At 26.0% G+C, this 15943-nt stretch overlaps 2 protein-coding genes across 2 annotated transcripts in view; one reads left to right on the top strand and one right to left on the bottom strand.

Moving 5' to 3' along the window:
- Positions 1 to 6456, top strand: part of LOC105627644 — a gene marked incomplete at its 3' end in the record, with an annotated part of 20692 nt that extends 14236 nt beyond the window's left edge. The window contains 14 exon segments of the mRNA XM_012208923.1: positions 100 to 270; positions 624 to 773; positions 853 to 931; positions 1325 to 1842; positions 2071 to 2232; positions 2356 to 2655; positions 2765 to 2948; positions 3202 to 3364; positions 3697 to 3941; positions 4031 to 4710; positions 5068 to 5235; positions 5573 to 5731; positions 5806 to 5884; positions 6226 to 6456. Of these exon segments, the coding sequence (XP_012064313.1) occupies positions 100 to 270; positions 624 to 773; positions 853 to 931; positions 1325 to 1842; positions 2071 to 2232; positions 2356 to 2655; positions 2765 to 2948; positions 3202 to 3364; positions 3697 to 3941; positions 4031 to 4710; positions 5068 to 5235; positions 5573 to 5731; positions 5806 to 5884; positions 6226 to 6456 (3289 nt within the window).
- A 1157-nt stretch (positions 6457 to 7613) lies between these two features.
- The window catches only part of LOC105627643 (aminopeptidase N), a 23920-nt gene continuing 15590 nt past the window's right edge, over positions 7614 to 15943 (bottom strand). The window contains exons 15-27 of the mRNA XM_012208921.1: positions 13783 to 14087; positions 13118 to 13276; positions 12345 to 12644; positions 11287 to 11479; positions 10943 to 11099; positions 10788 to 10869; positions 10349 to 10532; positions 9840 to 10050; positions 9210 to 9490; positions 8852 to 9051; positions 8329 to 8640; positions 8013 to 8100; positions 7614 to 7763 (exon numbers count right to left, since the gene is read on the bottom strand). Of these exons, the coding sequence (XP_012064311.1) occupies positions 7614 to 7763; positions 8013 to 8100; positions 8329 to 8640; positions 8852 to 9051; positions 9210 to 9490; positions 9840 to 10050; positions 10349 to 10532; positions 10788 to 10869; positions 10943 to 11099; positions 11287 to 11479; positions 12345 to 12644; positions 13118 to 13276; positions 13783 to 14087 (2622 nt within the window). The remainder of the gene's footprint in view (positions 7764 to 8012; positions 8101 to 8328; positions 8641 to 8851; positions 9052 to 9209; positions 9491 to 9839; positions 10051 to 10348; positions 10533 to 10787; positions 10870 to 10942; positions 11100 to 11286; positions 11480 to 12344; positions 12645 to 13117; positions 13277 to 13782; positions 14088 to 15943) is intronic.

Here is a 15943-nt window from a genome sequence, read left to right as displayed (position 1 = left end):
ATATATATATATAATTTATTTATTTTTGTATGATATATATATATATATATATATATATATATAATATCAACCATATTTAAATTATTGATTTTCTTATAGAATACCGCCAAATTATCGCGATGTTGTTTACTGTACAGCCATGAGAACGGACAAGACAAATAAAAGTTACACTTTCCTCTGGAATGAGTATTTAAATAGCAATGTGACCACAGATAAGCTTATAATTCTTAATTCATTGGCTTGTTCAGAAAATAAAGATGTTTTAAAAACGTAAGTGTGCATAATTATATTCTTTTTATTGTCTGTATCGAGAAAAATAATTGAATGGCATTTGTAAAGTATATATCTACACTTATCAATTTTATAAAATAACAGCATATATTATATAAAAATTACAAGGATACAACTTATTCGATAAATTTTCTAATATTTACATTTATGATGCCGTTCTATTAACTTTATGAATAACAGACAATTTATTAACTAATTTTTTAAAAAATTGTAATGCTAAACTAATTGCATTAGTGATAACAAATTTATTTATTATTTCTTATATTAAATAAATTTAAAAAATATATAATTAAATAATTAAATTTATTTATTATTCCTTATATTAAATAAAGATTGTTACGGGAGGCAGCCATGGAGAATTCACAAATACGGTATCAAGATAGTGCAAAAGTATTCTCAAGCGTTTATGATGCGAGTTTAGTCGGCGTTGAAGTTGTCATGGAAGTAATTGAAATGTATTACGATGATATACTGCACCGAAAGTAAGTAAATAACTTTATGCAATAAAAATTCTAATACAGCAATATATAATAAATATCGTTCATGTACGCGTGTTTACAGTTTTAATGATTTTACCAAAATCGCAAATATAGTGAACGCTTTGGCAAGCAGATTATCTACTTATGATCTCTACAATCAGGTAATTTATCATGTCATTTTAATTTAATTTTATTTAATCAAAATTGCAAGAGAAATATCTATATCAAACTCTAAAAAATGTTTAAGTAACAATATAATTAAATAATTTTTCTGTATATACATTGTGGTACACATTTTATTAAATATTAAATTTAAGAAAACAATTTAATAATAAAATAAAATAAAATATTTGCAATTAATAAAGCTTTATTTAAATTTTTGTAAAAAATGTCAATTCTTTAAACTCGTTGAAATACAAAACTTTTCTGTGTTACAATTTTTATATTTTATCAAACATTTTATATAAATAAAACAAATTCTTAGTAAAATATAGTTTAGAAGAATTTTTCATAATTAATATTTATTCAATAAAATTTATTTTTTTTACTCGTAGTACCAAACATTACTCGATTGGTTGGTTCAAAAAGAACCAGAATTCGAGAACTCTGTCACTTCCTATTTGGCAACGGCGAAAAATGAATTTGATTGGTATGAAAGAAAAGTTCCAGGAATTTTTAAAGCATTAGACAATCTATTTCCCAGCAATATGTACCGCTTACCAAAAACGCTCAATCCAAATCTCTATAATATATCTCTTACACCTTACATGAAAGAGGGCATCTTCACAGGAAAAGTAAAAATACATATGACAGTTCAGGAAAATACTACTTTGATAGCTCTCAATGCTCACAAACTCAATATTTTAAGTGTCAAAGTCTTCAGAAATGATTCAGAAATAAATGTACAAAGTTATACGACAAAACATATCCCACAACAACTAAGAATATATTTATCTAGCTACGTACATACAAATGAAAAAATAATAGCGGAAATCCAATTTAATGGAATTCTTAATGATGAAATGACTGGATTTTATCGTAGTTCATATGTCGATAGTGACGGAGTGCAACAGTAAGCATAATATCCATTATTATAATATACAATAATAAATAATACATATATCTAATATAATTTATTTTTAAAAAATTAAAGCATTTTGTAATCTCACTTTTCAACTTTTTAATTGAACTGTTATTACTTACGACTTAATATAAATGTTGATGCATAGAAATATTTAATTATAATATTTATAATTAATTATACTAATTTGTAATATTTGATTTGTTAATTTTTTTACAGTTGGTTGGCTACAACACAATTTGAACCTACGTATGCTAGACAAGCTTTCCCCTGTTTCGACGAACCAGCGTTTAAATCAAATTTCACAATTAACATTCAAAGGTTAAATAATTATACCTCGCTAAGTAATATGCCACGCTTAACAGAAACTAAAGATCCAAAGTAAGTATAAATGGAAATACATTTAATAAACTTTTTACTACTGCATGTCTCGCAGTATAATTTTCAAGTATAAAAAATACCTAAATCAACAATTTTATATTATTATAATTATTTATTATTTAGAAACGATAATTATATGTGGGACACATTCGCCACTACCAATGTCAATATGTCAACATACTTGGTTGCATTTGTTGTCTCCAAATTTAAATCAGCGGTTGAGCCTGAAAACGTAACTTTCAACGTATGGGGTAGACCGGAAGTCGCAGCATATGGCAAATACGCTCAAAATATCAGCATAGCAATTATTAAAGTATTGCAGAATATTACGAACATTGATTATGCTTTACCTAAGCTGGACTTAATAGGAATTCCAGATTTCTCTATGGGCGCAATGGAAAACTGGGGTCTTGCTACTTTCCGGTAATAATATTACTTTTCCTTAATAATTATTGAAATAGATATATGTTATCTATTCAAATTTAGATTTTATGTAACTAATTTCATATAAATAATCTAATTTTTTTATCAGTGAATATGGACTTTTCTATGACGAAAAAGAAACTACAGCTACATATGAAAAATATATAATTACCGTAATAGCGCACGAACTTACTCATATGTGGTTTGGAAATCTCGTTACTTGCGACTGGTGGGATTATATTTGGCTTAACGAGGGTTTCGCGCAATATTTCGAGTCTTTTACATCTGATCAAGTATGTAATATTTCATATTTGAAATACAACGAATTATTTTCCTTTAAAAATTCGAGAAATCAACTAACATTTAATTTTCTTTTACTTTTAAAATTTTCTCAAATTTTTAAAAGAACGTGCCAGTTTACTGTGAAAAATTCAATTGTACAATAATTTTTTTAAATAATATAAAGAACGCAGATATTATAAATAATAATATAATTATACTATAAGTAACAAATAATTTTCAAATAGTAATAATTTCATTCTCTAGATATTCCCAAACTACAACTTCATGGATCAATTTGTGGTTTACGAGGTGCATTCTGCTCTGTCACAAGATGCTTCGATTTCAACACATCCAATGACAAATCCTGTTGAAACACCGGACGAAATAGCTGGTATTTTTGACTACGTCACTTACGGAAAATGTATGTATAATATTATATCATATAAAAATTATAATAATTAAAATATGTAATGTATAATATTAAACATATACACACTTATACAAAATATAAAATTGTTATTATGTAACAAATTATTATGTATAATTATTATTTGAAAATTTACTATTATAAACTTATTATTCCGAAATTAAAAAATATCATAACGATTTTGTTTTTTAATTACAACTTTATTATTAAATTAAATAGTTTATATATGTACATGTATGATATTCAAAAAAAACTTAACATTCTTTTAAATTTAATATTTAATATTAAATATATATATATATATATATTATTTTTTTTTATTTAGTCCGCTAGTGTTTTACGAATGATGTTTAACGCAATCGGCGAAAAAGCTCATACATTGGCACTCCGTAATTATTTAATGAAACGAAAGTATCTTACAGCACGTCCTACAGATTTATGGGAAAGTTTCGAGTTATCGATACCAATTGGCAATAGAAACGCAAGTATTGAGGAAGTCATGAATACTTGGACAAATCAACCAGGATATCCCGTTGTGAATGCTACGTTAACTAATAAAATAATAACACTTACTCAGGTAACATTATACAGTTTTTATTAAGCTCTTCTCTAACATTTTCTCACATCTATTTCTATAATTCTATAACTTAATTTAACGTGTTGTAGGAACGATTCTTGATAGACAGAAATACTTCTAGCAATGAATTTTATTGGATACCAATTGATTTATTCGTTTCATCCAACCTGAAAACGTATGCTGGTGTATCTTTAGAAAACAAAACATGGCTAGGATCAGAACCTCAAAAAATATTTATTAATTCTATTAACGACTGGTTTATCGTGAATTACAAACAAACTGGCTTTTATCGTGTTAATTATGATAATTTCTCATGGCATGCGTTAATTGACAAGCTAAATAGTGAAAGTTTCGAAGATATTCATGTCTTGAACCGGGCACAAATTATAGATGATCTCTTTAACTTGGCTCGCGCTAATTACGTGGAGTATGATCTACTAATAAAAGCATTGGCATATTTGAGAAGCGAGACGAATCACTTACCATGGAAAGCATTTTTCAATGGCCTATCATATATCTATAAAAGATTCGAACTGCCGGAGGATCTAAATAAGGAGAAGAATTTCCAGGAAGATCTAAATAAATACGTTTTGAAATTATTGTCTAAAACGTACGATAATGTAGGATTCAATGATCGCGATAATGATAATTATTTAAATAGGTTACATCGGGAAATGATTCTTCAATGGGCTTGCAAGTTAAATAAAGCAGAATGTATACAAAAATCTGTAGACTTATTTGCGACTTGGCGCAAAAATAGTTCCGAACGGTAAGATTCTAACAAATTTTGAGTAATAATTATTACATTATGACATTTGTTTTAATTCTAAATATCTGACATATTTTTCACATGTCTTCACCACTTATCTTTTCATATAAAAATCAGAAATTTTTATTTAAGAAATTTCGAATATAATTGATATAATTGAAAATTATAATATTAAAAAATTCCAGAAAAGATTAGAATATAATTATAAATTTTTATATTTTTAGAGTTTAAATGAGTAGAGACTAACAAATCTAATAGAGAATTAAATGTAATCTATTAACTTAATTATATAAAATTAAATTTAATATAATTTACTTTATTGTAAAATTTATAATTCTAAAATTTTCTTATTCATAGAATTCCACGTAATGCACGACCAGCTGTTTATTGCACCGCGATAAAAAAAGGAAGTACAGATGATTGGGAATTCCTGTGGACTCAATATCTACAGGCGAATCTTCAAACAGAGAAAAAGATCATTATAAATGCACTCGGATGCTCGACAAATAAAACAGTGCTCCAAAAGTAAGTTTCCAAACATAAAGGATGCAACAACATAACTTACTTAAAAAAAAAAATTTTGTTCATAAATATAATTTTAAAATGTTAATTTAATTTTGATTTCTTAAAATGCTCGAAATAATTTATTTTTAAAATTAGCTTGAAAGCTTAAAAATTATTTTTTAACTCTTGTTAGTAAACATATTTATGAAAATAAAAGTAAATCTATGTCTTTTTGTTTTAATATTATAAAACTTGTAAAAATTATAACAGTCATAATAATTTTCCTAATTATTTTGATCCCCCCTCCCCTCCTGAGTGATTATATAATTACTTAATTTATGAACAATTTATTTAACAGTTACTTAGGAAAAGCTATTGAAAAATATAATCCTGCAAATGCCGCCATTCGTCGACAAGATGTTTCAGCGGTGTTTACTTCCGTGTACAGCGCAGGTCCAGTAGGAATAAATGCTACTATTGACTTTTTAACAACAAATATCAAAAAACTGCACCGATAGTAAGTTACTATTACAGCACTATCAATTGCAATTGTAGCAATAAAATTCTTACGCTTGTATATTTTTGTTACAGTTTTGGAAAGTGGGACAATATTGCAGATATATTTGCTAACATGGCATCGTATGTATCGAGCGAGGATCAATATAATCAGGTATAATTCAGAATTCTTATTTAATGAATTGAAAGTGACAGGACGAAAAAGAGAAACTTAATCAAAGATTTTTTTTTACATTAATTAAATTACTTGTCAGTATATTACAATATTAAAATATTCTACACAGCATTATATTGCTTATTATTATTATTATTATTATTATTTAATTATATAAAAGTACGACAGTTATGAATTAGATAATTTCGTTGAGTAATAGATTAAATAATAGTATAATAGTAATAAGTAAATAATAGTAAGTATAATAGTAATAATAATATAATAATAGTAATAATAATTCTTAATAAATAATAGTAATATATTCTTTTTTTATATTCTAGATGATACACTTTATTGAACATAATATACATCAGTATCCTCCAATCATCAGATCGAGATTAGTTTCTGCTCTTAATATTGTGGAAACTAACTTATTCTGGTTCCGAAATAATAGTAATAAAGTTAGGGAATTAATAATCGGTTCGGAATCTGGAAATAACCCTGGAAGTAGTTCTACCAGGTTAGAATCATTGAACGTTCTTATGACTGTTATTGTTTTAATATCATACTTTTTAAATTATTACTAAATAATTAAATTGAACAGAAGACAAAGATTGTTCTTTAGAATTTTTATCACGCAATAAAAAAATGTATTCTTAATCTATGTTTTTTATTTATGATTTGATTGTTTTAAATCTAAGAATAGTGAAGTTATATTTTATTTATATAATATTTTAATGTATTTAATGCAAAAAAATTGTTAACCAAGTTTTGTAATTAAGTAAATAAATATAAAATAACAGAAAATAAAAATAACAATGATGTACTATTTATTAAAAGATTTAATATTACAAAGTACAATCCATATAAAGAAAAGATTTCTTTGAATCAAACAAATTTTTATGCTTTGGAATAGTCCAACTAAATGGATGTTTAAATTAAGAATGTTATTACTTTCATTAAAACTAAATTTTTTTGACTAAATAAAATATGTTTCATTTAAAATTAAATTTGTTTCAATGAAACAAATATAAATAGAATTCTCGAGTTTAAACACATTTTTTTCTCTGTGCAATTGACAACTTTAACTTATGATAAAATTCAATTATAAAAATTGTTTATACAAATGAATAATATACACTCTTTAACATATATGCTTTTTGTTTTCTTCGTATTAACATAGATGAATGTAACGCACGAAAGACATCACGAAATTATTTTTTTTATCAGCTAAGAAATTTGATTAATTCGAATTATACATTATTTTAGATTTTTAAATTGCTACATTCCACAGCAGATATTGATTATGTGTATAAAATACATTATGAGTTCTCAGTATAATTATATATCACTCACAAGTTCTTTCGTTGTACTTTATTTTAAATTAATATTGTATATTTATTAAGTCAAATATTTTTTAAGTCGAAAATCGAATTAAAAATAAATTTATATAAATCAAACACAATCTTTCGCATTGATTTGATTCTCAAAATTGTTCTAATTATAAGCATTGTGATGATTTTACTCTTTTGGTCTATCGTCTTTCTTTTTTTGAATGTAGCGTCTCATTAGTACAAATTAATCGTCATAAGACAAAAATTTGTACCTGGCAAATATTGTGATCGTTTGCGTAAATATACTTAACAATAATTATACAGAAAGATCTGGCGATATATTGTTTATGTAGAGTCTATTTTTATATTTAATATTCTAAGGATACGTCTATCGATTATACAATATTTTTCTGTAACCAAATATAAATCTCCATATGATGCTTATTAAACCATCTTATATTAGATTCCGCATTCTCTATTACTTGATGCAGGGTTCTTGTCGCGTTATTAAATTCATTCAGATGTTCTTTTACAAAGTTTATCAGCTAGAAAAATATAAAAAATAATATAAAAATAATATAAAAAATAAGTATATTGCAAAATTATTTTTTTTCCGAAAAAATAAAATTTTTATGAAAACCGATGATTACCATTCATTTGCCGAATTTATCAAAAGACAAAATTAACATTTTTCTTATTTAAATTATTTTTAAACTTATTTTAAATCACTTTCAATATATATATATATCCATTATAATTTCTCATAACTTATTATATCAATTTTTTTCACTTACATCTTTGAGTTCGTATTTTGTATTTATATTTCCTGCTACCGCTGGTATGATGGCATTCATAGCTGATATTGATGATGATATTCCAAAACTGATAATGATAAAAGATTTATATTATATGAAATTTAACAAATAAAATATAATTTGATCTAAAATAAAATCCGTAACAATTTAAACTATAATATAGTAAGAATAAGTTTCTATCTTTCCCTAACTACGCAGAATTAATCGACTTTTCTAATTAATGTTCTGCTTCATTTCTAGATTTTTTTGTGATAGTAATGTACAAATATATATATAAAAATAAGGAAATACTTACTATTTCCTGAGGTCCATCCATTTGTTTCTAATGTAATCAAATGTAAGTGACCGTCCGGCAATGTTGCTGGCAACCGATTCAAAAACTCGAGTAGCATCCTGTTTTCTGATTCCCGAATTTTCCATCACAGCCCAATCTAAATATCGACTCAACAACCATATTTCTTTTGTGCAGGATAATGCCTGCAAAAGCAAATCCTTCTCCGATCCAACGTTGGCTGCTAGATACCGTTGCCAAGCGAATTTCCACTCGTTTTGTCCACCCACTCGAATGGCCGTGCAATAAACCACGCTCTTCAAGTTCGGTGGAACCCTAAACATAAAATTTATAATAACTACATAAATATACGTAAATTGCTTTATTAATTATTTTCCAAAGATAGCGAAAAATTTACAATATTGCAATTAATATATTTAACACAAACAGAATGAATCAAACAAGAACTGCGATCATGTGCATTGAAAAATGTGTATCAACAAATAATTTTGTTTTAAATTAGATGATATGTGATATTTCTATTTACGGATTATTAATATCCGGATTAGGAGTGTTACGCCAATAATTGAAGTATTGCACAGCTTTCATAACGCAATGCTCATGGTCGAGATAACATGCCCAATTTAAAATATTAATTCGATTGAAGACTGTCATCTGAGGATCTTCCAGTTTATCAACAAAACCGACTTGTTCGTATATATTATCAAGTAGCTTTAACATGTGCAACTGAAAAGTAATTAAATAATATTAAAAATTAGAATTAGTAAGATATTATACATACCTGTATACTTTTATACTAATGTCATGAAACATCAAATTAAACAATCAACAATTGAAATTTGTTTCTCACAGATATCTATTATTCTTGATCGACGATAATTTACCCTAAATTTATCGTAACCTCGTGATTTGATTAACATATTATTGAGATAACTTAAAGCTCGGAAAGCTGCTTTCCAGGGCAAATATTCAGTTTCATGGGCCAAATAAGAGGTGATATTGAAAGCAATTTCATAATCGAGTTTGCCAGCTCTAGCCAAGTTAAGAGCGTCATCAATCAATTGTGCTCGGTTAATCACCGAAATCTTTTTGAAGTTTTTAATATTATTCAATTGTTTTATTATCAGCTCCCAATTTACCGTGTCATAATTCACTCTGTAATATCCTATCACAATCACAATATTGAATATTATTATCGTATTTATTTCTTCATATTTCAAATAACAAATAATTCTATTATCTTTTGAAACATTTTATCGGAAATATATTTTTTTCTAAAAGTATCAGCAACTTCCATTTCTGTTTACAATTGCTTTTTAAATAAAATTTTATGTTATTATCAGGAGATTTATTCTCCAAATAAATTCTAATAAATTTAAAACAAAGTTTCACAAGGATATTAATAGAATTAAGTCCAAAAAATTTATTTAATAATTAATTTTTGAAAGAAATCTCAGAGATAAATAATAAACGGATTATAAGAACATTTTTTTATTTTTGCCACAGATAATTACCAGTTTCTTGCACGTTAAAAAGTATCCATTGAGATGGTATCACATCTAAATCGTTAAGAGTAATCGAACGTTCTGCTTTCATCCATTTTGTAGGTTGAGTGTTATTGAAGTTTAATTGCTTCTCAGTCGTATAAGTAATTGGTATCCACCATAATGGTTCCCGCTTATCAGATGTGATTCTCGTAACATTATTGTCAAGCAAAAAACGTTCCTGCAAGAAATAGAAAGGTAATGCATACAATGCTATATAAATTGCTTACCAAACAATTTATTAATCAAATATTTATATCTTATCAATAGCGTTATAATGTAATATAATATGTATATATTTTATGAGAACAAAATAGATAATCTATATACAGAAAATCTATATACAGCAAATCTATATACAGAAAATGTTGAATAGAGAATTATTATGAATAAAATATTTCTATTTATTAAGTAATAATTATTATTAAAATAAGTTATGCTTTATTAAATCAGCATTGCACGTGTACTTATTAACATACCTGCGTTAGTATAATACTACCATTGCTATAGTTTCGTAAGACAGTAACTACGGGAAAGCCGGTTTGCAAAGTCCAAGTATCCATTATTTTCTTAATAGTTATGTTCGGATCAAGTACTTTATCTTTATGAGCTTGTTTGGTCAAAGCGTACCATAAATCATTTGACTCGGCACTTTGATATTTTCTGAAAATACACAGAATTGTTAATTATTTTCAAATTACATAAAAATATGTTTACATTTGTAACATTGCTAAAATATTATTTATAATATTGCAAAAATTTATTTATATTTATAATATGATCAAAATATTACACGTAATTACATATAATAATTATTTTGTAATAGTCATGTTGCAAAATAATATTGGGGGAGGAGGCAATATTATTATTTTTAAATCATTATTTATACAAAAAATTTTCTAATTGATCTTTACTTACTTTTCATTCAAATAATTATGCAAACCTTTCTTAAAAACATCTGTTGTGAGAAAATGATCCATCATTCTTATTATGGCAGAACCTGAACAATTTCAATGTAATATAGTTACACAGCTTTGTTTAAAATCATCATAATAGATCGTCATAAATTATACCTTTTACATAAGTAATGGTATCAAAGATTTCATTGATTTCATCCGGATAATCGACTTCAATAGATATAGGATGGGAAGATTCTAAAGCATCTAAAGTAAATGAAGTTTGAAGTTCGTGAACAACGTATTGTTCCAGCACCCTCCACTCCGGTTCTACCTGCATATTTCATAAATATGGCTATGAAATTTACATTATGATATAATTTATAGAATAATTTATAGATTCAAAATATTTTACATTAAATGTTTTTAAATTAAATTTTTAAATTAAATTTTTAAAAATGTCAATTTACCAATATACAGTGTTACAATTTTTTTTTGACATTTTGTATGAAATAGCTTACCGCATTCGTGCCAATGTATTCCATGTAACTAGCGAAACCCTCATTTAACCAAAGATCTGTCCACCAACTTGGAGTCACTAAATTCCCAAACCACTGATGCGAGAGTTCATGTGCTAATATTAAAGCTATTAGCTGCTTACTATCATTATCTGTTATACCATCCTCCTCTTTCTGATACAATATTGCTGTCTCTCTAAATTGATAAAATAACTTACTAGATATTTTCATATCTCACATAATTATTAGCGTCTTTTACATATATTTATTAATATAACTTATAATAATACAAGTATATATAAACTAATTCAAAAAGTTTTATAAATTGCCTCTAACATTCCAAGTATCATACTTTTGCTAACACTCGCATAAATTATGTTCTAAAGTAAATTATTTAAATGCCGACATTTTTTGTTAAGATCAAATTAAGTCTATCAGTAGCAAAATATATTGTCTTATTACTTGTTGTTTTAATTTGTTGATTAGTTATGAGTTAAAATGTAAAAATCAATATAATTATTCCATAAATTTATTTGCAAAGAAACTTTTGTTCTATGTTCCTCTGTGATATAAGTTATTAAATTATATTAATAAATGAAAATAATCAACGTAAAAATTTTACTATTAATAAATATGCAATCAACAAAATCATAGACCAAAATACTTTTTATCAAAAAATATCGATTTAGCAAATAAACATGAAATGTTTGCATCATAAAGTATAATAAAATGATAATTGCCAAATTGTCTTTATCTATTTAATATATACAAATAATTATGTACGTATTTAAAATATCTGAAGAATTCGAAAGAATAATATTAGGTGTGGGAAAAAGTTCGTAGCGTTTTTTAATGCCATCTAATGAGAAAAACGTCACGAACTTTTTCCCATACCTAATATATTGTGAAAAATATCTGAATAACTTTATTTTTATACACGCAACACGTTTTGAAATTCTTTTTGTATTACTTAGAATATTGGGAAATAGAATTAATAATATTCTCTTACTAATAATAATAAAGTAAATGTCATTTTGTTAATTCGCACTTGATAATTTTACCTAAACGTCATTAACCCCCAATTCTCCATGGCGCCAGCTTCGAAGTCCGGTAACGCGGCTGTGTCCATCTTCGGCAAAGGATACTTGATCTTGAAGTAATCCTCATAGAATTTAAGCATTTTCGGTCCAATATTCAAGCTATATTCTGTTTGAGCAATAGCATCATGGCGCGCCCAAACTCTAAAATCGCCATCTTTTGATTTTCTTACATCAAAATCAAAAATTATGAAAGCCACCAAATATGTAGACATCGGTACCGAACGCTCATAGTGATCCCACACGTATGTATCTAAATCGGGCCTAATTATTAAACAAACCAAAGTATGCTTTAAGCTCTGTAATACACTCACTTAAATAATTTGTAATTAATGTCTAAAATTAATATGTTTAAAAAATCACACATCATGATTTTAAATTATTTCTTATATCTATATTATTTCTTATCTATTATATCATATATGTTTTTATTTATAAATGATAGAAAATTTTCTCTGTAAATTTATTGATATCAAATATATGATATATATTAAACTTATATAAATTTCATTTGTAAAATACTTAAATAACTATATTATATAATAACTATATTAAATAACTATATTAATTGTGTTAAATTTTATATTTCAAATTCTTTGCTCTAAATAAAAATCTAAATTATAAAGAGAAAACAAGTTGAATTATAAATTTAAGCGCAATCGCGAAATTATTTCAAAAAATATAAATCAGATTTACAAAAAGACACAGCTGCGCTAATCCAAAAATATAATACTCACACTCGCGTTGTTTTTTCGTTTTTGGGCATATTTGAAATAGATGTCATGTTTTGGGGACGCGCTATGTTGATCTGGAATTTGGCTTTCAAAGTTGGTTCGTCGAAACATGGGAAAGCACGGCGAGCATCCGTCGGTTCAAACTGAGTCGTAGCAATCCATCTATAATGCAGAAACTAAATACCTTTGGTAAACTGTCGACAATCTCTATCTGAAGACGCATGTTAAACACGTGATTAATATGAGTCTTCATCCACAACGAGATTATTCAAAGAATAATTATTCTATAATCAAAACACTTTACGATAATAAGCATGAAATAATATTAGAAATCAAGGGATTTTAGCAAAATAATTTTAAGAATATCTTTTTTCTATTTTTTTTTAGGAAATAAACTTAAACTTGTTTTTTAACATTCAAATTTATCTACTACTACGATTGTAACACTGTGCTTCTTCATTTAATTAAGTATTATATAAATTAAAGTTTTAGATTTTAAATTTTATATTAATGATTGCAGTAGCAAATAACAGCTTTCTATGGAAAATTGGTGCTTAAATTTAAGTTATAATAGCTTTAATTTAAGTTTAGTACATTTAATTAAATTAATCAAAACACAAAGTAATAAATTTAAATTTATATTACCCACAAAATTTTATATTGTTTACCTTGTCTGATTACCAACTGTATACGAGCTTCTGTAGAAACCATGCAAATCGTCGTTCAAATATCCAATGAACTTAAGATGTACAATGTATTGTTTGCCTTTTTTCAACTTCGACGTTTTAATCACATGAAATTGTCTATCGCTATCGTTTTTCTGCTCCGTGATCTTGATTACTGTAATCTTATTGTTGCTCTTATCGTTAGGCGAGTACTCCCTGATACTCGTAAAACCCTCATCAATCTTTATGTCGACGGCATGTAAGGTAATATTATTCGTATCGTTTGTCACGTTTATCAAAATTTTGATCTAAACAAATCAATAATACTTCTACTTTTATAAGATAGCTTTTATAAATAAATTAATAATATGTTCAAACGCTACAAAATTTTAATACTACTCTCTGAAATTTGAATCAGTGGATAATCATTAATATCAATGTCAAGTATGCCACTGGTAATCAGTGAATTAAATGTGCGATACCTAACCTAGCTAATTTTTATTATACGATTTACTTAATCTTGTTTTAGTGCTTAAATTCAATGAATATAGTATTGAAATTAACGTGCAAATACCGATATTTTAATTATATAAACATTCTTCAAATATTCTCAAACATTCTTCTTTTTTTAGTTGAACTTCACTGATTATCAGTACAAAGTATGCTGGGTAATTAGTGATTATCCATTGATTCAGATTTAGAGAGTAAATTTTAATTATGTGTAAAATTCTTAATCATTTTTTTATAGTGCCCAAAGATACTTCAGAATTGTGTATAATATATTATAGTATATAATATATGGGCCTTTTTCTCATTAGATGTAATGCGAAAAACGCCACTTTCCCACACCTAATATATTACATATACAGAATCCTACATAAACAATGCATAATTTTAATGCAACCGTGACCGTAGAATTGTCTTTAAGATCCTTGCCTATTGGAGTATGACGTCATAAACGAGAAGAATGATATGTTAAAATTTCTTGCATGCTATTTGTAAATAAAGAGAATTGGAGTAAATAAAATAATGAGATTTTTTTTAAAACATTTGAAAAACGAACCAAAGTTATTCTTATCCCTCCTAACAGTCAAATAGTCGTAATAGGCACGTAAAGTCCGTTTACCTAATGTTTACTTAATGACAATGACAATTCATTTTTACTTCACGTGCCTTTTATGACTGTTTACTGATTATCAGAAAGTAAGGATAGCTTCCATTTTTCTGAGTGTTTTAAAACGATCTCATTAGTTTGTTTATTCAAATTCTCTTTATTTAAAGTGGTATACAAGAAACTTCAATGTGTCATTTCACGTTTGGATATGATGTCATGATCCTATATGACTGTGGCAACTAGTCAGAAGTCTTAATGTATGCAGTAAAATGTTCTCCTTTGCATGCAATTCGAAAAATTGTCTCAAATCAGAACAATTCACAGAAAAGACAAAAGCAAAGCTTACAGGAGTTAAGAATGACACACATGGAATGGGGTGATTTGCCTAATTTTCCATAAATTTAGAATTTAAACGACAATGCATTAATTGCTAAAGGCACGTTCGTAAACACTCGTATATCATTATAATTATAATATTTTATTTAACATTCAGTGAACAACAAGAATAAAATGATATATTGGAGTATTTGGATGTTGTTTCCAAATATAACTTGATCGTTTCTTTATAATAGTAACAATATTAATAAAAGATACTTAAATATAGAATTGAGAATTAAATACATAGAAAAACATTATGTTTATAGTTCTCAATAAGAAGTAATCATTCATAACACAGTCTCGATTTGTCTATAAATAATTGTAACAAAATCATAACATCAAAAAAAATATATTTTGATAAATAAATAAAAAAGACGTAATAAAATAATGAATCATTATGAAATAATCTTTAAACATAAAAAATACAATTCTACAAAATTATAAAAAATTACATTACAATAGAGATTGAATAATACAATGTCAAACTTTTAATTCTCACATATTCTCACAATTCTTTTAAAATTATTTTTCTCTTAATAAAAGATACAGATACAGATACATATTTGTTAGAATGCGTTTATCGATACATTCATCAAACTATTGTATTTAGAATTTATATACATATATATATATATATATATATATATATATATATATATATATATTATATAT

This window comes from Atta cephalotes (assembly GCF_000143395.1).
Source record: "Atta cephalotes unplaced genomic scaffold scaffold00009, whole genome shotgun sequence".
Lineage (NCBI taxonomy): Eukaryota > Metazoa > Arthropoda > Insecta > Hymenoptera > Formicidae > Atta > Atta cephalotes.
Note: the sequence above shows the minus strand (reverse complement) of the source record. Positions and strands in the feature narration are given on the sequence as shown.